The following is a 26,349-nucleotide window of genomic DNA, read 5'->3' on the forward strand; positions in this document are numbered from 1 at the left end:
TTTACAGTTTCTTCAGGATGGTTTGGATAAAGGTTTGTCTGCAAGTTCCTTGAAAGGACAAATCTCTGCTCTTTCTGTTCTTTTTCACAGAAAGATTGCTAATCTTCCTGATATTCATTGTTTCTTCTGTTATGTGTGATCAGTCCACGGGTCATCATTACTTCTGGGATATAACTCCTCCCCAACAGGAAATGCAAGAGGATTCACCCAGCAGAGCTGCATATAGCTCCTCCCCTCTACGTCACTCCCAGTCATTCTCTTGCACCCAGCAACTAGATAGGATGTGTGAGAGGACTATGGTGATTATACTTAGTTTTTATAACTTCAATCAAAAGTTTGTTATTTTACAATAGCACCGGAGCGTGTTATTGCCTCTCTGGCAGAGTTTGAAGAAGAATCTACCAGAGTTTTTACTATGATTTTAACCGGAGTAGTTAAGATCATATTGCTGTTTCTCGGCCATCTGAGGGAGGTAAAAGCTTCAGATCAGGGGACAGCGGGCAGATGAATCTGCATTGAGGTATGTAGCAGTTTTTATTTTCTGAATGGAATTGATGAGAAAATCCTGCCATACCGTTATAATGACATGTATGTATACTCTACACTTCAGTATTCTGGGGATGGTATTTCACCGGAATTACTCTGTTAAAAGTACATTAAACCTTTTAATAGGTATTTATTATGTTAAACGTTTTTGCTGGAATGTAGAATCGTTTGCATTTTCTGAGGTACTGAGTGAATAAATATTTGGGCATTATTTTTCCACTTGGCAGTTGCTTGTTTTAATTGTGACAGTTTCGTTTCTCTCTCACTGCTGTGTGTGAGGGGGAGGGGCCGTTTTTGGCGCTCTTTGCTACGCATCAAAAAATTCCAGTCAGTTACTCTTGTATTTCCTGCATGATCCGGTTCATCTCTAACAGATCTCAGGGGTCTTCAAACTTCTTCGGAGGGAGGTAGATTCTCTCAGCAGAGCTGTGAGACTTATATATTGACTGTGATTAAAAAACGTTGCTCTGTAATATTTATTTTTCAAATTTAATTATTGTTACTTTACTAATGGGAACAAACCTTTGCTAAAAGTTGTGTTGTTTTTAAGGATTGATGCTATAACTGTCTTTCAGTTCATTATTTCAACTGTCATTTAATCGTTTAGTGCTTCTTTGAGGCACAGTACATTTTTGTTAAATAAGATTGTAACCAAGTTGCAAGTTTATTGCTAGTGTGTTAAACATGTCTGATTCAGAGGAAGATATCTGTGTCATTTGTTCCAATGCCAAGGTGGAGCCCAATAGAAATTTATGTACTAACTGTATTGATGCTACTTTAAATAAAAGCCAATCTGTACAAATTGAACAAATTTCACCAAACAGCGAGGGGAGAGTTATGCCGACTAACTCGCCTCACGTGTCAGTACCTGCATCTCCCGCCCGGGAGGTGCGTGATATTATGGCGCCTAGTACATCTGGGCGGCCATTACAGATAACATTACAAGATATGGCTACTGTTATGACTGAAGTTTTGGCTAAATTACCAGAACTAAGAGGCAAGCGTGATCACTCTGGGGTGAGAACAGAGTGCGCTGATAATACTAGGGCCATGTCGGAGGACGGAGAGCTTCATTCTGTGGGTGATGGTTCTGATCCAAACAGATTGGATTCAGATATTTCAAATTTTAAATTTAAATTGGAGAACCTCCGTGTATTACTAGGGGAGGTTTTAGCGGCTCTTAATGATTGTAACACTGTTGCAATACCAGAAAAATTGTGTAGGTTGGATAAATACTTTGCGGTACCGGCGAGTACTGACGTTTTTCCTATACCTAAGAGACTAACTGAAATTGTTACTAAGGAGTGGGATAGACCCGGTGTGCCGTTCTCACCCCCTCCAATATTTAGAAAGATGTTTCCAATAGACGCCACCACACGGGACTTATGGCAAACGGTCCCTAAGGTGGAGGGAGCAGTTTCTACTTTAGCTAAGCGTACCACTATCCCGGTGGAGGATAGCTGTGCTTTTTCAGATCCAATGGATAAAAAATTAGAGGGTTACCTTAAGAAAATGTTTGTTCAACAAGGTTTTATATTGCAACCCCTTGCATGCATCGCGCCGATTACGGCTGCGGCAGCATTTTGGATTGAGTCTCTGGAAGAGAACCTTGGTTCAGCTACGCTGGACGACATTACGGACAGGCTTAGAGTCCTTAAACTAGCTAATTCATTCATTTCGGAGGCCGTAGTACATTTAACCAAACTTACGGCTAAGAACTCAGGATTCGCCATTCAGGCACGTAGGGCGCTGTGGCTAAAATCCTGGTCAGCTGATGTAACTTCTAAGTCCAAATTACTTAATATACCTTTCAAGGGGCAAACTTTATTTGGGCCCGGTTTGAAAGAAATTATCGCTGACATTACAGGAGGTAAGGGCCACGCCCTGCCTCAAGACAAAGCCAAAGCTAAGGCTAGACAGTCTAATTTTCGTCCCTTTCGGAATTTCAAAGCAGGAGCAGCATCAACTTCCACTGCACCAAAACAGGAAGGAGCTGTTGCTCGTTACAGACAAGGCTGGAAACCTAACCAGTCCTGGAACAAGGGCAAGCAGGCCAGGAAACCTGCTGCTGCCCCAAAGACAGCATGAACCGAGGGCCCCCGATCCGGGACCGGATCTAGTGGGGGGCAGACTCTCTCTCTTCGCCCAGGCTTGGGCAAGAGATGTTCAGGATCCCTGGGCGCTAGAGATCATATCTCAGGGATACCTTCTAGACTTCAAATTCTCTCCCCCAAGAGGGAGATTTCATCTGTCAAGGTTGTCAACAAACCAGATAAAGAAAGAAGCGTTTCTACGCTGTGTACAAGATCTGTTATTAATGGGAGTGATCCATCCGGTTCCGCGGTCGGAACAAGGACAAGGGTTTTACTCAAACCTGTTTGTGGTTCCCAAAAAAGAGGGAACTTTCAGGCCAATCTTGGATTTAAAGATCCTAAACAAATTCCTAAGAGTTCCATCGTTCAAAATGGAAACTATTCGGACAATCTTACCCATGATCCAAAAGGGTCAGTACATGACCACAGTGGATTTAAAGGATGCTTACCTTCACATACCGATTCACAAAGATCATTACCGGTATCTAAGGTTTGCCTTCTTAGACAGGCATTACCAGTTTGTAGCTCTTCCATTCGGATTGGCTACGGCTCCAAGAATCTTCACAAAGGTTCTGGGTGCCCTTCTGGCGGTACTAAGACCGCGAGGAATTTCGGTAGCTCCGTACCTAGTCGACATTCTGATACAAGCTTCAAGCTTTCAAACTGCCAAGTCTCATACAGAGTTAGTTCTGGCATTTCTAAGGTCGCATGGATGGAAAGTGAACGAAAAGAAGAGTTCTCTTTTTCCTCTCACAAGAGTTCCATTCTTAGGGACTCTTATAGATTCTGTAGAAATGAAGATTTATCTGACAGAAGACAGATTAACAAAGCTTCTAAATGCATGCCGTGTCCTTCATTCCATTCAACTCCCGTCAGTAGCTCAATGCATGGAGGTGATCGGCTTAATGGTAGCAGCAATGGACATAGTACCCTTTGCACGTCTACATCTCAGACCGCTGCAATTGTGCATGCTGAGTCAGTGGAATGGGGATTACTCAGACTTGTCCCCTACTCTGAATCTGGATCAAGAGACCAGAAACTCTCTTCTATAGTGGCTTTCTCGGCCACATCTGTCCAGGGGGATGCCATTCAGCAGGCCGGACTGGACAATTGTAACAACAGACGCCAGCCTACTAGGTTGGGGCGCTGTCTGGAATTCTCTGAAGGCTCAGGGACAATGGAATCAGGAGGAAAGTCTCCTGCCAATAAACATTCTGGAATTAAGAGCAGTTCTCCATGCCCTTCTGGCTTGGCCCCAGTTAAAAACTCGGGGGTTCATCAGGTTTCAGTCGGACAACATCACGACTGTAGCTTACATCAACCATCAAGGAGGGACAAGAAGCTCCCTAGCAATGATGGAAGTATCAAAGATAATTCGCTGGGCAGAGTCTCACTCTTGCCACCTGTCAGCAATCCACATCCCGGGAGTGGAGAACTGGGAGGCGGATTTCTTGAGTCGACAGACTTTTCATCCGGGGGAGTGGGAACTTCATCCGGAGGTCTTTGCCCAAATACTTCGACGTTGGGGCAAACCAGAGATAGATCTCATGGCGTCTCGCCAGAACGCCAAACTTCCTCGCTACGGGTCCAGATCCAGGGATCCGGGAGCGGTTCTGATAGATGCCTTGACAGCACCCTGGAACTTCGGGATGGCTTATGTGTTTCCACCCTTCCCGCTGCTTCCTCGATTGATTGCCAAAATCAAACAGGAGAGAGCATCAGTGATTCTAATAGCGCCTGCATGGCCACGCAGGACTTGGTATGCAGATCTAGTGGACATGTCATCCTGTCCGCCTTGGTCTCTACCTCTAAGACAGGACCTTCTGATACAGGGTCCATTCAAACATCAAAATCTAACTTCTCTGAAGCTGACTGCTTGGAAATTGAACGCTTGATTTTATCAAAACGTGGTTTTTCTGAGTCGGTTATTGATACCCTGATACAGGCTAGGAAGCCTGTTACCAGAAGGATTTACCATAAGATATGGCGTAAATACCTATACTGGTGCGAATCCAAAGGTTACTCCTGGAGTAAGGTTAGGATTCCTAGGATATTGTCCTTTCTACAAGAAGGTTTAGAAAAGGGTTTATCGGCTAGCTCATTAAAGGGACAGATCTCAGCTCTGTCCATCTTGTTACACAGGCGTCTGTCAGAAAATCCAGACGTCCAGGCCTTTTGTCAGGCTTTAGCTAGGATCAAGCCTGTGTTTAAAACTGTTGCTCCGCCATGGAGTTTAAACTTAGTTCTTAACGTTTTACAGGGTGTTCCGTTTGAACCCCTTCATTCCATTGATATAAAATTGTTATCTTGGAAAGTTCTGTTTTTAATGGCTATTTCCTCGGCTCGAAGAGTCTCTGAGTTATCAGCCTTACATTGTGATTCTCCTTATCTGATTTTTCACTCAGACAAGGTAGTTCTGCGTACTAAACCTGGGTTCTTACCTAAGGTAGTCACTAACAGGAATATCAATCAAGAGATTGTTGTTCCATCCTTGTGTCCAAATCCTTCTTCAAAGAAGGAACGTCTTCTACACAATCTGGATGTAGTTCGTGCCCTCAAGTTCTACTTGCAGGCAACTAAGGATTTTCGACAAACGTCTTCCCTGTTTGTCGTGTACTCTGGTCAGAGGAGAGGTCATAAGGCTTCGGCTACCTCTCTCTCCTTCTGGCTTCGTAGCATAATTCGTTTAGCCTATGAGACTGCTGGACAGCAGCCTCCTGAAAGAATTACAGCTCATTCTACTAGAGCTGTGGCTTCCACTTGGGCCTTTAAGAATGAGGCCTCTGTTGAACAGATTTGCAAGGCTGCAACTTGGTCTTCGCTTCATACTTTTTCCAAATTTTACAAATTTGACACTTTTGCTTCTTCGGAGGCTATTTTTGGGAGAAAGGTTCTTCAGGCAGTGGTTCCTTCTGTATAATGAGCCTGCCTATCCCTCCCGTCATCCGTGTACTTTTGCTTTGGTATTGGTATCCCAGAAGTAATGATGACCCGTGGACTGATCACACATAACAGAAGAAAACATAATTTATGCTTACCTGATAAATTCCTTTCTTCTGTTGTGTGATCAGTCCACGGCCCGCCCTGTTTTAAGGCAGGTAAATATCTTTTAAATTATACTCCAGTCACCACTTCACCCTTGGTTTCTCCTTTCTCGTTGATTCTTGGTCGAATGACTGGGAGTGACGTAGAGGGGAGGAGCTATATGCAGCTCTGCTGGGTGAATCCTCTTGCATTTCCTGTTGGGGAGGAGTTATATCCCAGAAGTAATGATGACCCGTGGACTGATCACACAACAGAAGAAAGGAATTTATCAGGTAAGCATAAATTATGTTTTTGTACAGGCTTTGGTTCGTATCAAACCTGTCATTAAATCAATCTCTCCTCCTTGGAGTCTTAATTTGGTTTTGAGGGCTTTACAAGCCCCTCCGTTTGAACCTATGCATTCTCTGGACATTAAATTACTTTCTTGGAAAGTTCTGTTCCTTTTGGCCATCTCTTCTGCTAGAAGAGTTTCTGAGTTATCTGCTCTTTCTTGTGAATCTCCTTTTCTGATTTTTCATCAGGATAAGGCAGTGTTGCTGTCTTCATTTAAATTTTTACCTAAGGTTGTGAATTCTAACAACATTAATAGAGAAATTGTTGTTCCTTCATTGTGTCCTAATCCTAAGAATTCAAAGGAGAGATCTTTACATTCTTTGGATGTAGTAAGAGCTTTGAAATATTATGTTGAAGCTACTAGAGAATTTAGAAAGACTTCTAGTTTATTTGTTATCTTTTCTGGGTCCAGAAAAGGTCAGAAGGCCTCCGCCATTTCTTTGGCGTCTTGGTTAAAGTCTTTGATTCATCATGCTTATGTGGAGTCGGGTAAATCCCTGCCTCAAAGAATTACGGCTCATTCTACTAGGTCAGTTTCTACTTCCTGGGCGTTTAGGAATGAAGCTTCTGTTGATCAGATTTGCAAAGCAGCAACTTGGTCTTCTTTGCATACTTTTACTAAATTCTACCATTTTGATGTGTTTTCTTCTTCTGAAGCAGTTTTTGGTAGAAAAGTACTTCAGGCAGCTGTTTCAGTTTGATTCTTCTGCTTATAATTTCAGTTTTTTTCATTATTAAGATTAAAACTTTTGTTTTGGGTTGTGGATTATTGTTTTTCAGCGGAATTGGCTGTCTTTATTTTTTCCCTCCCTCTCTAGTGACTCTTGCGTGGAAGTTCCACATCTTGGGTATTTATTATCCCATACGTCACTAGCTCATGGACTCTTGCTAATTACATGAAAGAAAACATAATTTATGTAAGAACTTACCTGATAAATTCATTTCTTTCATATTAGCAAGAGTCCATGAGGCCCACCCTTTTCTCTTGTTAAGTGTAGTCAGTCCACGGGTCATCCATTACTTATGGGATTATATCTCTTCCCCAACAGGAAGTTGCAAGAGGATCACCCAAGCAGAGCTGCTACATAGCTCCTCCACTCACATGTCATATTCAGTCATTCTCTTGCAACCTAACTAAAGATAGGTCGTTGTGAGAGGTCTGTGGTGTTTTTAAACTTAGTTTATTTCTTCAATCAAAAGTTTGTTATTTTAAATGGCACCGGAGTGTGCTGTTTGTTTCTCAGGCAGCATTAGAAGAAGAATCTGCCTGCGTTTTCTATGATCTTAGCAGACGTAACTAAGATCCACTGGCTGTTCTCGCACATTCTGAGGAGTGAGGTAACTTCAGAAAAAGGGAATAGCATGCAGGGCCCCCCTGCAAACGAGGTATGTGCAGTAAATTATTTTTCTAAGCAATGGAATTGACTGAGAAAATACTGCTGATACCAATGTAATGTAAGTTCAGTCTTAAATGCAGTGGTAGCGACTGGTATTAGGCTGATGAGTGTGTGTACACTGAAGTATTTTTCTAGGGAATGGAATTTGACTCAGAAAATACTGTTAATACTGAAGTAATCTATGAGCCTTAACTGCAGTAAAAGCGACTGGTAGCAGGCTTATTAATAACACTTCATAACTTTTAAATTGTATGTTCAAAACGTTTACTGGCATGTTAATCGTTTTTTTGTGAGGTACTTGGTGATAAAACTTATTGGGGCATGATTTTTACCACATGGCTTACTTTTGTTTCTGCATAGAAACAGTTAACTGAGCTTCCCCACTGTTGTAATATGAGTGGGAGGGGCCTATTTTAGCGCTTTTTTGCGCAGTAAATATTCAGTCACAATCTTCCTACTTCATCCTCCATGATCCAGGACGTCTCTAGAGAGCTCAGGGGTCTTCAAAATTCATTTTGAGGGAGGTAATCAGTCACAGCAGACCTGTGACAGTGTGTTTGACTGTGATAAAAATTATTAAATTGTTATCCGTTTTTTGGTTATTAAGGGGTTAATCATCCATTTGCTGGTGGGTGCAATCCTTTGCTAACTTAATACATTTACTGTGAAAATTTGGTTGCTATAACTAATTTGGTTCATTGTTATTTCAACTGTGACAGCTTTTTTGTGCTTCTTAAAGGCACAGTAGCGTTTTTTATATTGCTTGTAAATTTATTTGAAAAGTATTTTCCAAGCTTGCTAGTCTCATTGCTAGTCTGTTTAAACATGTCTGACACAGATGAATCTGTTTGTTCACTATGTATGAAGGCCAATGTGGAACCCAACAGAAATATGTGTACCAATTGTATTGATATTACTTTAAATAAAAGTCAGTCTTTACATGTAAAGAAATTATCACCAGACAACGAGGGGGAAGTTATGCCGACTAACTCTCCTCACGTGTCAGTACCTTCGCCTCCCGCTCAGGAGGTGCGTGATTTTGTGGCGCCAAGTACATCAGGGAGGCCCTTACAAATCACTTTGCAAGACATGGCTACTGTTATGACAGAAGTATTATTTAAATTGCCAGAATTAAGAGGCAAGCGTGATAGCTCTGGGTTAAGGACAGAGCGCGCTGATGATGTGAGAGCCATGTCCGATACTGCGTCACAATTTGCAGAACATGAAGACTGAGAGCTTCATTCTGTGGGTGACGGATCTGATCCAGGGAGACTGGATTCAGAGATTTCTAATTTTAAATTTAAGCTTGAGAACCTCCGCATATTGCTAGGGGAGGTATTAGCGGCTCTGAATGATTGTAACACGGTTGCAATTCCAGAAAAATTATGTAGGTTGGATAGATACTATGCGGTACCGGTGTGTACTGACGTGTTTCCTATACCTAAAGGCTTACAGAGATTATTAGCAAGGAGTGGGATAGACCCGGTGTGCCTTTTTCCCCTCCTCCCATATTTAGGAAAATGTTTCCTATAGACGCCACCACACGAGACTTATGGCAGACGGTCCCTAAGGTGGAGGGAGCAGTTTCTACTTTAGCTAAGCGTACCACTATCCCGGTGGAGGATAGTTGTGCCTTTTCAGATCCAATGGATAAAAAATTAGGTTACCTTAAGAAAATGTTTGTTCAACAAGGTTTTATCTTACAGCCCCTTGCATGCATTTCGCCTGTCACTGCTGCGGCGGCATTCTGGTTTGAGTCTCTGGAAGAGGCCATTCGCACAGCTCCATTGGATGAAATTATGAACAAGCTTAAAGCACTTAAGCTAGCTAATGCATTTGTTTCTGATGCCGTCGTACATTTAACCAAACTTACGGCTAAGAACTCCGGATTCGCCATCCAAGCGTGCAGAGCGCTATGGCTTAAATCCTGGTCAGCTGACGGCTTGAAAGAAATTATCGCTGACATTACTGGAGGTAAGGGCCATGCTCTGCCTCAGGACAGGGCCAAATCAAAGGCTAAACAGTCTAATTTTCGTGCCTTTCGTAACCTCAAGGCAGGAGCAGCATCAACTTCCTCCGCTCCAAAACAGGAAGGAGCTGTTGCTCGTTACAGACAGGGCTGGAAAACTAACCAGTCCTGGAACAAGGGCAAGCAGGCCAGAAAACCTGCTGCGGCCCCTAAGACAGCATGAAGAGAGGGCCCCCTATCCGGAAACGGATCTAGTGGGGGGCAGACTTTCTCTCTTCGCCCAGGCTTGGGCAAGAGATGTCCAGGATCCCTGGGCGTTGGAGATCATATCTCAGGGATATCTTCTGGACTTCAAAGCTTCTCCTCCACAAGGGAGATTTCATCTTTCAAGGTTATCAGCAAACCAAATAAAGAAAGAGGCATTTCTACGCTGTGTACAAGACCTCTTACTAATGGGGGTGATCCACCCAGTTCCGCGGACGGAACACGGACAAGGATTCTATTCAAATCTGTTTGTGGGTCCCAAGAAAGAGGGAACCTTCAGACCAATCTTGGACTTAAAAATCCTAAACAAATTCCTAAGAGTTCCATCATTCAAAATGGAAACTATTCGAACCATCCTACCCATGATCCAAGAGGGTCAGTACATGACCACAGTGGACTTAAAGGATGCCTACCTTCACATACCGATTCACAAGGATCATTATCGGTACCTAAGATTTGCCTTCCTAGACAGGCATTACCAGTTTGTAGCTCTTCCCTTCGGGTTAGCTACGGCTCCAAGAATCTTTACAAAGGTTCTGGGCTCACTTCTGGCGGTACTAAGACCGCAAGGCATATCGGTGGCTCCGTACCTAGACGACATTCTGATACAAGCGTCAAGTTTTCAAACTGCCAAGTCTCATACAGAGATAGTTCTGGCATTTCTGAGGTCGCATGGGTGGAAGGTGAACGTGGAAAAGAGTTCTATATTGCCACTCACAAGGGTTCCCTTCCTAGGGACTCTTATAGATGCTGTAGAGATGAAAATTTACCTGACGGAGGCCAGGTTATCAAAACTTCTAAATGCTTGCCGTGCCCTTCATTCCATTCCACACCCGTCAGTAGCTCAGTGCATGGAAGTAATCGGCTTAATGGTAGCGGCAATGGACATAGTACCATTTGCGCGCCTGCATCTCAGACCGCTGCAATTGTGCATGCTAAGTCAGTGGAATGGGGATTACTCAGATTTGTCCCCTCTACTAAATCTGGATCAAGAGACCAGAGATTCTCTTTTATGGTGGCTTTCTCGGCCCCACCTGTCCAAGGGGATGACCTTTCGCAGGCCAGATTGGACGATTGTAACAACAGACGCCAGCCTTCTAGGTTGGGGCGCAGTCTGGAATTCCCTGAAGGCTCAGGGATCATGGACTCAGGAGGAGAAACTCCTCCCAATAAATATTCTGGAGTTAAGAGCAATATTCAATGCTCTTCTAGCTTGGCCTCAGTTAGCAACTCTGAGGTTCATCAGATTTCAGTCGGACAACATCACGACTGTGGCTTACATCAATCATCAAGGGGGAACCAGGAGTTCCCTAGCGATGTTGGAAGTCTCAAAGATAATTCGCTGGGCAGAGTCTCACTCTTGCCACCTGTCAGCGATCTACATCCCAGGCGTGGAGAACTGGGAGGCGGATTTCCTAAGTCGCCAGACTTTTCATCCGGGGGAGTGGGAACTTCATCCGGAGGTCTTCGCTCAACTGATTCATCGTTGGGGCAAACCAGATCTGGATCTCATGGCATCTCGCCAGAACGCCAAGCTTCCTTGTTACGGATCCAGGTCCAGGGACCCGGGAGCGGTGCTGATAGATGCTCTGACAGCCCCTTGGGTTTTCAACATGGCTTATGTGTTTCCACCATTTCCGATGCTTCCAGTGATTCTGATAGCGCCTGCGTGGCCACGCAGGACCTGGTATGCAGACCTAGTGGACATGTCGTCCTGTCCACCATGGTCTCTGCCTCTGAGGCAGGACCTTCTAATTCAGGGTCCTTTCAACCATCCAAATCTAATTTCTCTGAGGCTGACTGCATGGAGATTAAACGCTTGATTCTATCAAAGCGTGGCTTCTCGGAGTCGGTTATTGATACCTTAATACAGGCTAGGAAACCTGTTACCAGAAGAATTTACCATAAGATATGGCGTAAATATTTATATTGGTGCGAATCCAAGAGTTACTCATGGAGTAAGGTTAGGATTCCTAGGATATTGTCTTTTCTACAAGAGGGTTTAGAAAAGGGCTTATCCGCTAGTTCGTTAAAGGGACAGATTTCTTTAACTCATCCTTTTGGGACGCTCTTCAAAACAGGCTTATGTTATGTGCAGCAGGATACCTAGTTATTGGTGGCGATTTTAATATGGTCCCAAAGTATCCGTTAGACAGATTCAGGCAAAGCTCCCATATTATAAAAACCAAAAGAGATAATCTCGAAACAAAGCTGTTCAACAAAATCTCACATAATTTGAAGGTCACTGACATCTGGAGATTGAAAAATCCGGAGGCCAGAGACTTTACCTGTCATTCAAGGGCTCATAAATCGCTATCACGTATAGATTTGTTTTTGTTAGATGACAGGCTTGCTAATTCTAATTTAACGGCAGAAATCTTTCCCATCACTATTTCGGAGCATGCGCCCATTTCTTTATACTTTCGGCCAAGCCCTATTCCCGCAAGGAATACAGGCTTTCGGTTTCCCCGGCATTTAGCTACAGATAACAAGTTTAAAAATTTGCTTATAGCTAAATATCGTGAATTTATACTTTTTAATCATGAGCATACCACTAAACCTGCCATTTTCTGGGAGACAGCTAAGGCGGTCTTGCGAGGTGAGATCCTAGCATACACCATAGCAAGGACAAAAAAACTCAAGGTAAGAGAAATAAAAGTAGTGAAATCAGTCATAAATACCTATAATCAGTATATTCTACTGAAATCACCTGAGAATTGGCTGAAGTACACAACTGCTTTACGAGAAAGATTCACTCCTTCTCTATCAATCATCTCAGACAGACCTAAAGATGCAGGCAAAACTGTATCGTTTTGGGAGTAAAGCTGGGAAGCTTCTTGCGAACCTGGTTAGGCACGATAGGGCCTCTTCACTAATTAGTTCACTTCGTCATGAAGGCAAAACCTATAAGACAGCTGAAGAGATTCTCGATATTTTCACTGAATATTTTAAATCTATATATGCACATAAGACCTCTGACTGTAAACAAAGGGAGGAATTTTGGGAGAAAATTCAATACCCAAGGCTAACTTCCCAAATGCTGGATCAGATCTGTGCCCCAATAACAGAGTCTGAAGTTTCTGCTTCAATAAAGAAACTCTCTCTTAACAAAACCCCGGGACCGGTTCCCTTCCAAATGAGTTCTATAAGATCCTAATGCCCGAAATAATACCCCATCTAACTTCACTATTTAATGATCTCTACATCAAAGGCAACACCCCCTCCCCTGACTTTGTGGCTTCATTCACTTCCCTTATTCTTAAACAGGGTAGAGACCCAGCTGAAAAAGAGTCTTATAGACCAATTGCGCTTCTTAACACCGATTACAAACTTTTGTCATCAATACTTGCACATAGGCTTCAATCCCATCTGCCCAGTATTATTCATGAGGATCAAGCTCGTTTTTTAAAGAAACGCAATTCCTCAGCTAAAATAAGGGAGGTGTTCCTTGTTGTAGATTATTTTAAATCAGACGAGGGGCAGCGAGAGGGGGCTAGAGAGGGCACCCCTGACCTGGCAATTATATCAATAGATGCAGGTAAGGCATTCGACTCGGTTTACGATGATCATATAGCCTTTACTTTACAACAATTTGGTTTGACAGGTCACTTTTTGACTTTTTTTAATAATCTATACAAGAACGCTTATACGAAAATAATAGTAAATGGGTCTCCCACGCAGGCCATAAAATTAGAAAAAGGCACGAGGCAGGGGTGCCCCCTCTCGCCCCTTTTGTTTGACCTAGCCATCGAGCCCCTTGCTAATCAAATTCGCCAGCAGATTGAAGGGATCAAGATTAAAAGAAAAACCTTGCAAATTGCACTTTATGCTGATGATGTGTTAATATATATGTCAAACACACAAAGTAATATTCCCAAACTTCTCTTGATAATTGAAAAATTCGGATCTTTCTCAGGCTACTCCGTCAATTCTGCAAAATCAGAACTGCTTTGGATTAAACAACCACAAAACTCATCTATATCTATTCCTTTCAAAATTGCTCAGGACTCTTTCAAATATTTGGGTATTTGGATCTCGGATAATCCGCACAATTGGTACTCATTGAACATACTCCCGGTACTGGCTAGTGTTAAAGAAGTGCTAAAAAAACTGGCAGAATCTTCCACTGTCAATGTCGGGTCGTATAGCTTTGTACAAAATGTCCCTTCTCCCTAAAATTCTCTATGTTCTCCAGAACACTCCCTTACTTCTTAAAACAAAAGATATCACTGCATTTAATACTGCTTTACGAGTATTCATTTGGCAGAAGAGAAAAACGAGAATCTCATTAGCTAAACTAACCCTACCGAGAGAGCACGGAGGACTGTCGCTTCCTGATCTCCGTCTCTATAACCAAGTATTCCTGGCACGAATTACGGCAGATTGGTTTACTAATAGTGATTATATTACTAATGGGGGTTTAGAGAGTAATATGATTCATCCCTACTCATTGGTAGCACTGACTCATTGCAACAGCAGCACGGTCCCTATTGGAATAAAAAAGATGAGCTCCATTTATAACCCAATTTCCATTTGGAGAAGGATAGGATTGGCTCTTCATATAAACATTGAAGCCTCAAAACACCTCCCTATATTAAATAATCCTCAGTTTGTAGCAGGCATACAGTCAGCTGTATTCTCCAAATGGGCATTACTTGGACTGGTAAGACTAGAACAAGTATTGGACTTTGAGAGGAAATGTATTAAGTCCTTTGACTCTCTCAAACAGGAGTTCGCTATTTCTAATAACGATTTATTTGCATACTTGCAAGTGAGACATTTTGCTCTTAAGCAGGTCACTGACTATGGCTGGGAGTGGTCCATGGGAGATCTAGAAAAATGGATGATATTATTTAAAAATGGGCTTACATCAATCTCATACATCTATCAAACTCTAACAGCTCTTAAAGGCCCTGGTGTCTTGGAGAAACTCTACCTTAAATGGTCCTCCCTGCTTCAGCAGAACTCTTTGGATCCAGATCTTCTCACTTTCTCGATTCAGGAAGCTTGTCGGGTTACTCTCTCAGCTACGTGGAGGGAGTCACATTTAAGACTTCTCCACATGACTTATTTCAAGGCTTTAAATGTAGAAGTTTGGAGTTCAATAAATGCCCCAAATGTTCATTTCCATCTGCTTACTCTGGACAGAGGAGAGGTCAAAAGGCTTCGGCTACCTCTCTCTCCTTTTTGCTTCGTAGCATAATACGTTTAGCCTATGAGACTGCTGGACAGCAGCCTCCTGAAAGGATTACAGCTCATTCTACTAGAGCTGTGGCTTCCACCTGGGCCTTTAAAAATGAGGCCTCTGTTGAACAGATTTGCAAGGCTGCAACTTGGTCTTCACTTCACACTTTTTCAAAATTTTACAAATTTGACACTTTTGCTTCTTCGGAGGCTATTTTTGGGAGAAAGGTACTTCAGGCAGTGGTTCCCTCCATTTAAAGTTCCTGCTTTGTCCCTCCCTTCATCCGTGTACTTTAGCTTTGGTATTGGTATCCCATAAGTAATGGATGACCCGTGGACTGACTACACTTAACAAGAGAAAACATAATTTATGCTTACCTGATAAATTTATTTCTCTTGTAATGTAGTCAGTCCACGGCCCGCCCTGTCTTTTAAGGCAGTTCTAAATTTTAATTAAACTCCAGTCACCACTGCACCCTAGGGTTTCTCCTTTCTCGTCTTGTTTCGGTCGAATGACTGGATATGACATGTGAGGGGAGGAGCTATGTAGCAGCTCTGCTTGGGTGATCCTCTTGCAACTTCCTGTTGGGGAAGAGATATAATCCCATAAGTAATGGATGACCCGTGGACTGACTACACTACAAGAGAAATAAATTTATCAGGTAAGCATAAATTATGTTTTTGTGGTGGTTATGATTTTTTTGTATAAAGCACAATTTTTCCAATTCCTTATTTTGATGCTTTCGCTCCTTTCTTATCACCCCACTTCTTGGCTATTCGCTAAACTGAATTGTGGGTGTGGTGAGGGGTGTATTTATAGACATTTTGAGGTTTGGGAAACTTTGCCCCTCCTGGTAGGAATGTATATCCCATACGTCACTAGCTCATGGACTCTTGCTAATATGAAAGAAATGAATTTATCAGGTAAGTTCTTACATAAATTATGTTTTTCAGGTAAGCATAATTTATGTTTTTTACCATTTTGATGTATTTGCTTTTTCTGAAGCAGTCTTTGGTAGAAAAGTTCTTCAGGCAGCTGTCTCAGTTTGATTCTTCTGCTTATGATTTGTTTTTTTCTTCCAATTTACGTGAAATTTATGAGAGAGACTTTTTTTTTTGTATGGATTTAATTTCTCAGCGGAAATAGTTGTTTTTATTTTATCCCTCCCTCTCTAGTGACTCTTCTGTGGTCTCCCACATCTTGGGTATTTCTATCCCATACGTCACTAGCTCATGGACTCTTGCTAATTACATGAAAGAAAACATAATTTATGTAAGAACTTACCTGATAAATTCATTTCTTTCATATTGGCAAGAGTCCATGAGGCCCACCCTTTTATTGGTGGTTATGATTTTTGTATAAAGCACAATTATTTTTCCAGTTCCTCTTTTTGTATGCTTTTTTACTCCTTTTTTATCACCCCACTACTTGGCTATTCGTTAAACTAACTTGTGGGTGTGGTGAGGGGTGTATTTATAGGCATTTTGAGGTTTGGGAAACTTTGCCCTCCTGGTAGGATTGTATATCCCATACGTCACTAGCTTTATGGACTCTTGCCAATATGAAAGAAATGAATTTATCAGGTAAATTCTTACATAAATTATGTTTTCCTAAGCAGCAGTCGTACAAATGGAACAGACATAGATTAAATGTTAGCTTCATGGTAACATTAAGGCAATTAAAAAACATAAGTTGCATATTAAAATTCATAAAAGTCTCCTTTGCCTTGATGTGTGTAAGGTGCACAGCACTACCGACGAGTTGTAACTGCCTTAAAGGGACATGAAACCCAAATTTTTTCTTTCATGATTTAGAAAGAGCGTGCAATTTTAAACAACTTTCTAATTTACTTTTATTATCTAATTTGCTTCATTCTCTTGATATTCTTTGCTGAAAAGCATATCTAGATATGCTTAGTAGCTGCTGATTGGTAGATGCACATAGATGCCTCGTGTGATTGGCTGACACGTGCATTTTTGTTTCATCAACAAAGGATATCTTAAGAATGAAGCAAATTAGATAATGTCAATTGGAATGTTATTTAAAATTGTATTCTCTATCTGAATCATGAAATAATTTTTTGGGGTTTAGTGTCCCTTTAAATAGACCCTCTTTATATGAAGACTCCTTTTAGTTTGGGGATTGTATAGAATAAAGTATACAATTTTTAACTACTTTGTAATTTACTTATATTATCAAAAATTTCTGTTCTGTTTTTATCCATCGTTGAAGAGCAGAGATATTAGCGCCTTTTTTCCATTTGCATGAGCACTAAATGGCATATGGTATCCAATAAACAAAGAATACCATGAGAAGGAAGCAAATTTAATAGAAGTAAATTGGGAACTTTTTTTTTTTATTGTGAGCTCTGTCACAAAAGAAAAATATGTTTTATGTCCCTTTAATCAGTTGAAAAGTGCTTATAGGATATTTTAAAGGGATGTATATGGTCACATACATTTCTTTAGTAAACAAATTATTTTCATAGGTTTATAAAACTACTAATACTCGGTTTTAAAATCACGTATCGATAAATCACCCAACATTCATCACTAAATATGGAATGGAAAAATAAAAATGTGTTTTGTTCAAGTTAACCAAAGAAAATGATGTGCATGGCAGAAATAATATTCATAACTATTGAAGAGAAAGTCTAGTCAAAATTAAACTTTTATGATTCGGATAGGGCATGCGATTTCCACTTTACTTTTATCATTAAATTTGCTTTGTTCACCTGGTTTTCTTTTTTGAAAGTTGAACCTAGGTAGGCTCATATGCTAATTTCTAAACCCTTGAAGGATGCTTCTTATCTCAGTGTATTTTGACAGTTTTTCACAGCTAGACAGCGCTAGTTCATGTTTCTTACATTGATAACATTGTGCTCACTCCAGGAGTCAGCACTGATTTGGCTAAAATGCAAGTCATAAAAAGAACTGAGATAAGGGGGCAGTCTGCAGAGGCTTAGATACAAGGTAATCACAGAGGTAAAACATTTATTGATATTAACAGTGTTGGTTTTGCAAAACTGGGTAATTGATAGTAAAGGGATCATCTATCTTTTTAAACAATACACATTTTGGAGTAGACCATCCCTTTAAACTAGAGGTGATAATGACAAAAGCTGTTGGGGACTTTAAGAATGCCTAGGAAACGCATAAACGGTTTCTATGATATTTATTCCCCTTCTGTGTAGTGCTTTTTGAGTAAGTAATAAGCTAAATATAAGAAGGTAAGAATGCTCCTTATTTGACAATTTCATATTTGGTAACCTCATTTTTATTTTGTTGTTGAAGATCAAAGACTCCTCAAACAAGCACGGCTAAGAGAAAGAGAGAGAGCAGTCCCGCTGAAACCCCAGCAAAAAGAACAAAGCGCCAATGAATCGTGCTTGTATTGGAACACGTTTTTTGTTAAGATATATTTTCTATATTATGCTGTACCCCATAAAAATACCAAACATTTTGTTTTTATATTATTTAATACTTTGTACAAAGTGTCATTTGTTCATAAGGTGCTTACAATGTTCAAACAGATGTACAATACAGAATGTCTGAGTTTTTTTGACTTTCATATTCCATTGTTGTTTAGTACTTTGGTAATTTTAGGTTGTAAAACAAAAGAGTAAAGAATTATGCTGTATATAGTAATGCAAAATAGGTGCCTAAACATTGTATTACAGTTATTGGTGGTTAATTATTTGATGGTATGGATAACCCTTCAACATTCTTGCTTAATCATTAATTCTGTGTATTAACATTTGATGGACCACCCTTGCTCTCAGTTAAGTCTAAACTATTTAGACAAAAATGGTGAAAAACCTTCTTTAACTTAAACTATGATTTGGTACTTCAGTTACATAAATGTCTGCTCCAAGAATTCAGAGTACATTATTTCTTTTTTTCTTGACTAATTTTTATCTATTTACAAGCTGCAAATCTTACTTTTCTCAAGGCATAAACTGTAAATACAAAACATTTCTTAAAAAATACACTGTTAAATAACATTTTCTTTTTAATTTAAATCAAAAACAGCAAGTTGTCATTTTTTGGATAACTATGGAACCAATGAAGCGAAATAACCTGTATGTGCTTGTTTAATTTATCCCAGCCTGGATTCAATTTGTAAATATTTTCAGAACTTTTTTTTTTCTTGTATAGTTTGTTTTCATGTGGCATTTTGTGTATGTTAATCACAGCAATTCTATATTGCAAGATGATATATTCTATAAGGGCAGATTCTCTTCTATACCAGTATTATATTTTGCTGTGATCTTGCCAAATCATATATGTTAATGCCTTCTATTCTTATCATTTCTAATCCACATTGTGTTGTATTTTTATCTTGGTTGCTCAGTGTATCATTTTTGTGCAACATCTTAGTTTCTTACTGAAGTTTTTTACATAAATTATAAACTGGTTCCAGAAATGCTTTGTGTGAATGTGTCTTGTATATTCATTTCTTACACTTGGCAAAGAAAGACTTTCGGCAAAAGACAACCTGCAAGCAAAGAAAATGGCACAAGGGAAACACATATATTGTAGTAGATTTAAAGGGACATAAAAATCCCCAAAATGATTTCATTATTCAGATAAAACGTAATTATAAACAATTTTCCAGTTTACTTCTATTATCTAATTTGCTTTATTCTCTTGGTATCCTTTTTTTGAAAATCATACCTAGGTTGTATCAGGAGCAGAAATGTACTACTGGGAGCTAGCTGCTTATTAGTGGCTGCACATATATGCCTCTGGCCATTGGTTTACCTGATGTGTTCAGCTAGCTCACAGTAGTGCATTGCTGCTCCTTCAACAGCTGTCAAGAGAATGAAGCATATTTGATAATATAAGTAAATTGTAAAGTTGTTTAAAATTGTATGCTCCACCTGAATCGTGAAAGAAAAATGTTGGGTTTTATGTCCCTTTTTAAAGGAACATGAAACCCAAAATGTATCCTTCATGCTTTAGACAGAGCATGCAATTTTAAACAACTTTCACATTTTCTTCTTTTATCGAATGTACTTTGTTCTGTTGGTATCCCTTGTTGAAAAGCATACCTAGGTAGGCTTATGCACAGCAAAGCACTACTGGAATAATGGCCTATAGTATTGGTATTTTGTAGATATTAATTTAAAATGTCTGATTAATAGTATTGACAATAAAGTTAAAGATTAGGAGTTATTCCCTCTGCTGTGTCAAATGCACAACAATCTTCAAAAAATTATTGTGGAGATGTGGAAGAGTTTCACCAAAAAATACTTTATTGAAAGACACTATTGAAAAGCTTTTAGAGTGAAAATAGAGGTAAAATAATGTTTTCTCTTACTAGTTTTCCAGCTGGACATGTTAATTTGAGAAAAATACTTAAAGGGATATTAAACTGCAAAGCTTAACTACAGTGGCATGGTTACTACTCGACATGCTTCTATTGCTATTTCTCCTGTCTCTACAGCTCTCTTTATAGACTTTATCTTAATGTGAAGCCCCTCATCTTTACACTGGATGTAGCCATCTTGGATCTAAGGTAATATAAACTGAAAAAGCCAACATGAGCTCCAAGGTGGCAGTGCCCAGTATCAAAATGCAGAGCTTCACTAAGTCACCTTAGTGAAGAGAGCTATAAGCACAGGAGGAAAACAATAGTTTGTTGAGTAGTAATTCTATTGCAGTGGTGTCCAGCAGTTTAGAGTCCCTTTAAAAACATAATAAAGCTTAGACATCCATCACTCAAGTGCTACCAGCTGAAAATTGTTCAAACCTATTCACTAAAAGTATGGGAATCATAGGGAAAATCCTGTGCACAACATCCTTAATGGTAACCTTCTGCCTGGAAGCATTAAAGGTTAATACATAGTAAATGAGGTTGAAAAAAGAATGAAGTCCATCAAGTTTAACCTATACAAATCTAATATACTTACAAAATAGATCCAGTTGAGCTTAAATTATTTCCATTAAAAAGGTCACCCATTTAACACAAACAATCATATCCCTGAATTCTGTTTCTAGCCAGAAATGTATCCAAAGCATTTTTAAATATGTCTTTTCCTCCAGCTTAAATTGTGTCCTCTTGTCACAAACAATTTTCTTGGAATAAACTGAGCCTCTGAAAACTCTGAATATGGGCCTTGAATATCCAGTATTTATGTAAAGTAATCATGTCGGCTCTCAAGCACCTTTTTTTCTAGCAATAACAGACCAAGTTTGACTAGCCTCTAGTCATAGCTTACATTCTCTATTCCCCTTATTTGCTTTGTGGTCCTCTGAACTTTTTTCTAAGACTGCAATGTCTTTTTGAGATCGGTCCCCAGAACTGCACTCCATACTCAAGGTGAGGTCTTACCAGGGATTTATATAGTGACATAATTGTTTTCTTCCTTTGCATCAATGCCTCTTTTAATACATATCTTATTCGCCTTAGAAGCCGCTGCCCTGCATTGTGCATCCATCTTTAGCTTGTTATTTATCAATACTCTCAAATCGCTTTCCTCCTCTGTTTGGCTAGTCTAGTCCCATTAAAATAATAGATTGCCTGCTTATTTTTACTTCCAAAATGTAGAAACTTGCATTTCTTTCATGTACGTAGCAAGAGTCCATGAGCTAGTGACGTATGGGATATACATTCCTACCAGGAGGGGCAAAGTTTCCCAAACCTCAAAATGCCTATAAATACACCCCTCACCACACCCACAAATCAGTTTAACGTATAGCCAAGAAGTGGGGTGATAAGAAAAAAGTGTGAAAGCATAAAAAATAAGGAATTGGAATAATTGTGCTTTATACAAAAAAATAATAACCACCACAAAAAAAGGGTGGGCCTCATGGACTCTTGCTAATATGAAAGAAATGAATTTATCAGGTAAGTTCTTACATAAATTATGTTTTCTTTCATGTAATTAGCAAGAGTCCATGAACTAGTGACGTATGGGATAATGACTACCCAAGATGTGGATCTTCCACGCAAGAGTCACTAGAGAGGGAGGGATAAAATAAAGACAGCCAATTCCGCTGAAAAAAATCCACACCCAAAACAAAGTTTAAATCTTATAATGAAAAAAACTGAAATTATAAGCAGAAGAATAAAACTGAAACAGCTGCCTGAAGTACTTTTCTACCAAAAACTGCTTCAGAAGAAGAAAACACATCAAAATGGTAGAATTTAGTAAAAGTATGCAAAGAAGACCAAGTGGCTGCTTTGCAAATCTGATCAACCGAAGCTTCATTCCTAAACGCCCAGGAAGTAGAAACTGACCTAGTAGAATGAGCTGTAATCCTTTGAGGCGGAGTTTTACCCGACTCGACATAAGCATGATGAATTAAAGATTTCAACCAAGATGCCAAAGAAATGGCAGAAGCCTTCTGACCTTTCCTAGAACCGGAAAAGATAACAAATAGACTAGAAGTCTTTCGGAAATCCTTAGTAGCTTCAACATAATATTTCAAATCTCTAACTACATCCAAAGAATGCAACGACTTTTCCTTAGAATTCTTAGGATTAGGACACAATGAAGGAACCACAATTTCTCTACTAATGTTTTTAGAATTCACAACCTTAGGTAAAAATTTAAAAGAAGTTCGCAACACCGCCTTATCCTGATGAAAAATCAGAAAAGGAGACACAAGAAAGAGCAGATAATTCAGAAACTCTTCTAGCAGAAGAGATGGCTAAAAGAAACAAAACTTTCCAAGAAAGTAATTTAATGTCCAGCGAATGCATAGGTTCAAACGGAGGAGCTTGAAGAGCCCCCAGAACCAAATTCAAACTCCAAGGAGGAGAGATTGACTTAATGACAGGTTTTATACGAACCAAAGCTTGTACAAAACAATGAATATCAGGAAGACTAGCAATCTTTCTGTGAAAAAGAACAGAAAGAGCAGAGATTTGTCCTTTCAAGGAACTTGCAGACAAACCTTTATCCAAACCATCCTGAAGAAACTGTAAAATTCTAGGAATTCTAAAAGAATGCCAAGAAAATGATGAGAAAAACACCAAGAAATGTAAATCTTCCAGACTCGATAATATATCTTCCTAGATACAGATTTACGAGCCTGTAACATAGTATTAATCACAGAGTCAGAGAAACCTCTATGACTGAGAATCAAGCGTTCAATCTCCATACCTTCAAATTTAAGGATTTGAGATCCTGATGGAAAAAAGGACCTTGCGATAGAAGGTCTGGTCTTAACGGAAGAGTCCACGGTTGGCAAGTGGCCATCCGGACAAGATCCGCATACCAAAACCTGTGAGGCCATGCTGGAGCCACCAGCAGAACAAACGAGCACTCCTTTAGAATCTTGGAAATCACTCTTGGAAGAAGAACTAGAGGCGGAAAGATATAGGCAGGATGATACTTCCAAGGAAGTGACAATGCATCCACTGCCTCCGCTTGAGGATCCCTGGATCTGGACAGATACCTGGGAAGCTTCTTGTTTAGATGAGAAGCCATCAGATCTATTTCTGGAAGTCCCCATATTTGAACAATCTGAAGAAATACCTCTGGGTGAAGAGACCATTCGCCCGGATGTAACGTTTGGCGACTGAGATAATCCGCTTCCCAATTGTCTATACCTGGGATATGAACCGCAGAAATTAGACAGGAGCTGGATTCCGCCCATACCAGTATTCGAGATACTTCTTTCATAGCCAGAGGACTGTGAGTCCCTCCTTGATGATTGACATATGCCACGGTTGTGACATTGTCCGTCTGAAAACAAATGAACGACTCTCTCTTTAGAAGAGGCCATGACTGAAGAGCTCTGAAAATTGCACAGAGTTCCAAAATGTTGATGGGTAATCTCACCTCCTGAGATTCCCAAACCCCCTGTGCTTTCAGAGACCCCCAAACGGCTCCCCAACCTGTCAGACTTGCATCTGTTGAAATCACAGTCCAGGTCGGAAGAACAAAAGAAGCCCCCTGAACTAAACGATGGTGGTCTGTCCACCACGTCAGAGATTGTCGTACAATCGGTTTTAAAGATATTGAGATATCTTTGTATAATCCCTGCACCACTGGTTCAGCATACAGAGCTGAAGAGGTTGCATGTGAAAACGAGCAAAGGGAATCGCGTCCGATGCAGCAGTCATAAGACCTAGAATTTCCATGCATAAGGCTACCGAAGGGAATGATTGAGACTGAAGGTTTCGACAAGCTGAAACCAATTTTAGACGTCTCTTGTCTGTCAAAGACAGAGTCATGGACACTGAATCTATCTGGAAACCTAAAAAGGTTACCCTTGTCTGAGGAATCAATGAACTTTTTGGTAAATTGATCCTCCAACCATGTTCTCGAAGAAACAATACAAGTCGATTCGTATGAGATTCTGCTAAATGTGAAGACTGAGCAAGTACCAAGATATCATCCAAATAAGGAAATACCACAATACCCTGTTCTCTGATTACAGAGAGAAGGGCACCGAGAACTCTTGTAAAAATCCTCAGAGCTGTTGCTAGGCCAAACGGCAGAGCCACAAACTGGTAATGCTTGTCTAGGAAAGAGAATCTCAGAAACTGATAGTGATCTGGATGAATCGGAATATGCAGATATGCATCCTGTAAATCTATTGTGGACATATAATGCCCTTGCTGAACAAAAGGCAGAATAGTCCTTATAGTTACCATCTTGAATGTTGGTATCCTTACATAATGATTCAATATTTTTAAATCCAGAACTGGTCTGAAGGAATTCTCCTTCTTTGGTACAATGAAAAGATTTGAGTAAAACCCCAGCCCCTGTTCCAGAACTGGAACTGGTATAATTACCCCAGCCAACTCTAGATCTGAAACACATTTCAGAAATGCTTGAGCCTTAACTGGATTTACTGGGACACGGGAAAGAAAAAAATCTTCTTGCAGGAGGCCTTATCTTGAAGCCTATTCTGTACCCTTGTGAAACAATGTTCTGAATCCAAAGATTGTGAATCGAATTGATCCAAATTTCTTTGAAAAATCGTAATCTGCCCCCTACCAGCTGAGCTGGAATGAGGGCCGCACCTTCATGTTGACTTAGGAGCTGGCTTTGGCTTTCTAAAAGGCTTGGATTTATTCCAGACTGGAGATGGTTTCCAAACTGATACTGCTCCGGTAGGGGAAGGATCAGGCTTTTGTTCCTTATTGTGACGAAAGGAACGAAAACGATTAGCAGACCTAAATTTACCTTTAGATTTTTTTATCCTGTGGTAAAAAAGTTCCTTTCCCTCCAGTAACAGTTGAAATAATAGAATCCAACTGTGAACCAAATAATTTATTACCCTGGAAAGAAAGGGAAAGCAAAGTTGACTTAGAAGACATATCAGCATTCCAAGTTTTAAGCCATAAAGCTCTTCTAGCTAAAATAGCTAGAGACATATACCTGACATCAACCCTGATGATATCAAAGATGGCATCACAAATAAAATTATTAGCATGTTGAAGAAGATTAACAATGCTATGAGAATTATGATCTGATACTTGTTGCGCTACAGCTTCCAACCAAAAAGTTGAAGCTGCAGCAACATCCGCTAAAGATATAGCAGGTCTAAGAAGATTACCTGAACATAAGTAAGCTTTTCTTAGAGAGGATTCAATTTTCCTATCTAAAGGATCCTTAAAGGAAGTACTATCTGCCGTAGGAATAGTAGTACGTTTAGCAAGAGTAGAGATAGCCCCATCAACCTTGGGGATTTTGTCCCAAAACTCTAATCTGTCAGATGGCACAGGATATAATTGCTTAAAACGTTTAGAAGGAGTGAATGAATTACCCAAATTATTCCATTCCCTGGAAATTATTTCAGAAATAGCATCAGGGACAGGAAGAACTTCTGGAATAACTACAGGAGATTTAAAAGCCTTATTTAAACGTTTAGATTTAGTATCAAAAGGACCAGATTCCTCTATCTCTAATGCAATTAAGACTTCTTTAAGTAAAGAACGAATAAATTCCATTTTGAATAAATATGAAGATTTATCAGCATCAACCTCTGAAACGGAATCCTCTGAACCAGAGGAAACATTATCAGAATCAAAATGATGATGTTCATTTAAAAATTCATCTGAAAAATGAGAAGTTTTAAAAGACCTTTTCCGCTAGAAGGAGAAATAACAGACATAGCCTTCTTAATGGATTTAGAAATAAAATCTCTTATGTTAACAGGAACACTCTGAGTATTAGATATTGATGGAACAGCAACAGGTAATGTAACATTACTAAAGGAAATATCTGCATTAACAGGTTTGTCATGACATTCATTACAAACAACAGCTGGAGGAACAGATACCACAAGTTTACAGCAAATACACGTAACTTTGGTAGATCCAACATCAGGCAGCGATTTTCCAGAAGTATCTTCTGATTCAGGGTCAATCTGAGACATCTTGCAATATGTAATAGAAAAAACAACATATAAAGCAAAATTGATCAAATTCCTTAAATGACAGTTTCAGGAATGGGAAAAAATGCCAGTGAACAAGCTTCTAGCAACCAGAAGCAAATAAACAATGAGACTTAAATAATGTGGAGACAATAATGACGCCCATATTTTTTAGCGC

General features: G+C 39.9%; 1 protein-coding gene across 1 annotated transcript in view; it reads left to right on the plus strand.

Moving 5' to 3' along the window:
• The window catches only part of BOD1L1 (biorientation of chromosomes in cell division 1 like 1), a 539,385-nt gene extending 520,128 nt beyond the window's left edge, over positions 1–19,257 (plus strand). The window contains exon 32 of the mRNA XM_053700293.1: positions 18,126–19,257. Coding sequence (XP_053556268.1) covers positions 18,126–18,213 — 88 coding nt within the window. The 3' untranslated portion in view covers positions 18,214–19,257. The remainder of the gene's footprint in view (positions 1–18,125) is intronic.
• The last annotated feature ends 7,092 nt before the right edge of the window (positions 19,258–26,349 follow it).

The sequence above is a fragment of the Bombina bombina genome, chromosome 2 (assembly GCF_027579735.1).
Source record: "Bombina bombina isolate aBomBom1 chromosome 2, aBomBom1.pri, whole genome shotgun sequence".
NCBI classification, from domain to species: domain Eukaryota; kingdom Metazoa; phylum Chordata; class Amphibia; order Anura; family Bombinatoridae; genus Bombina; species Bombina bombina.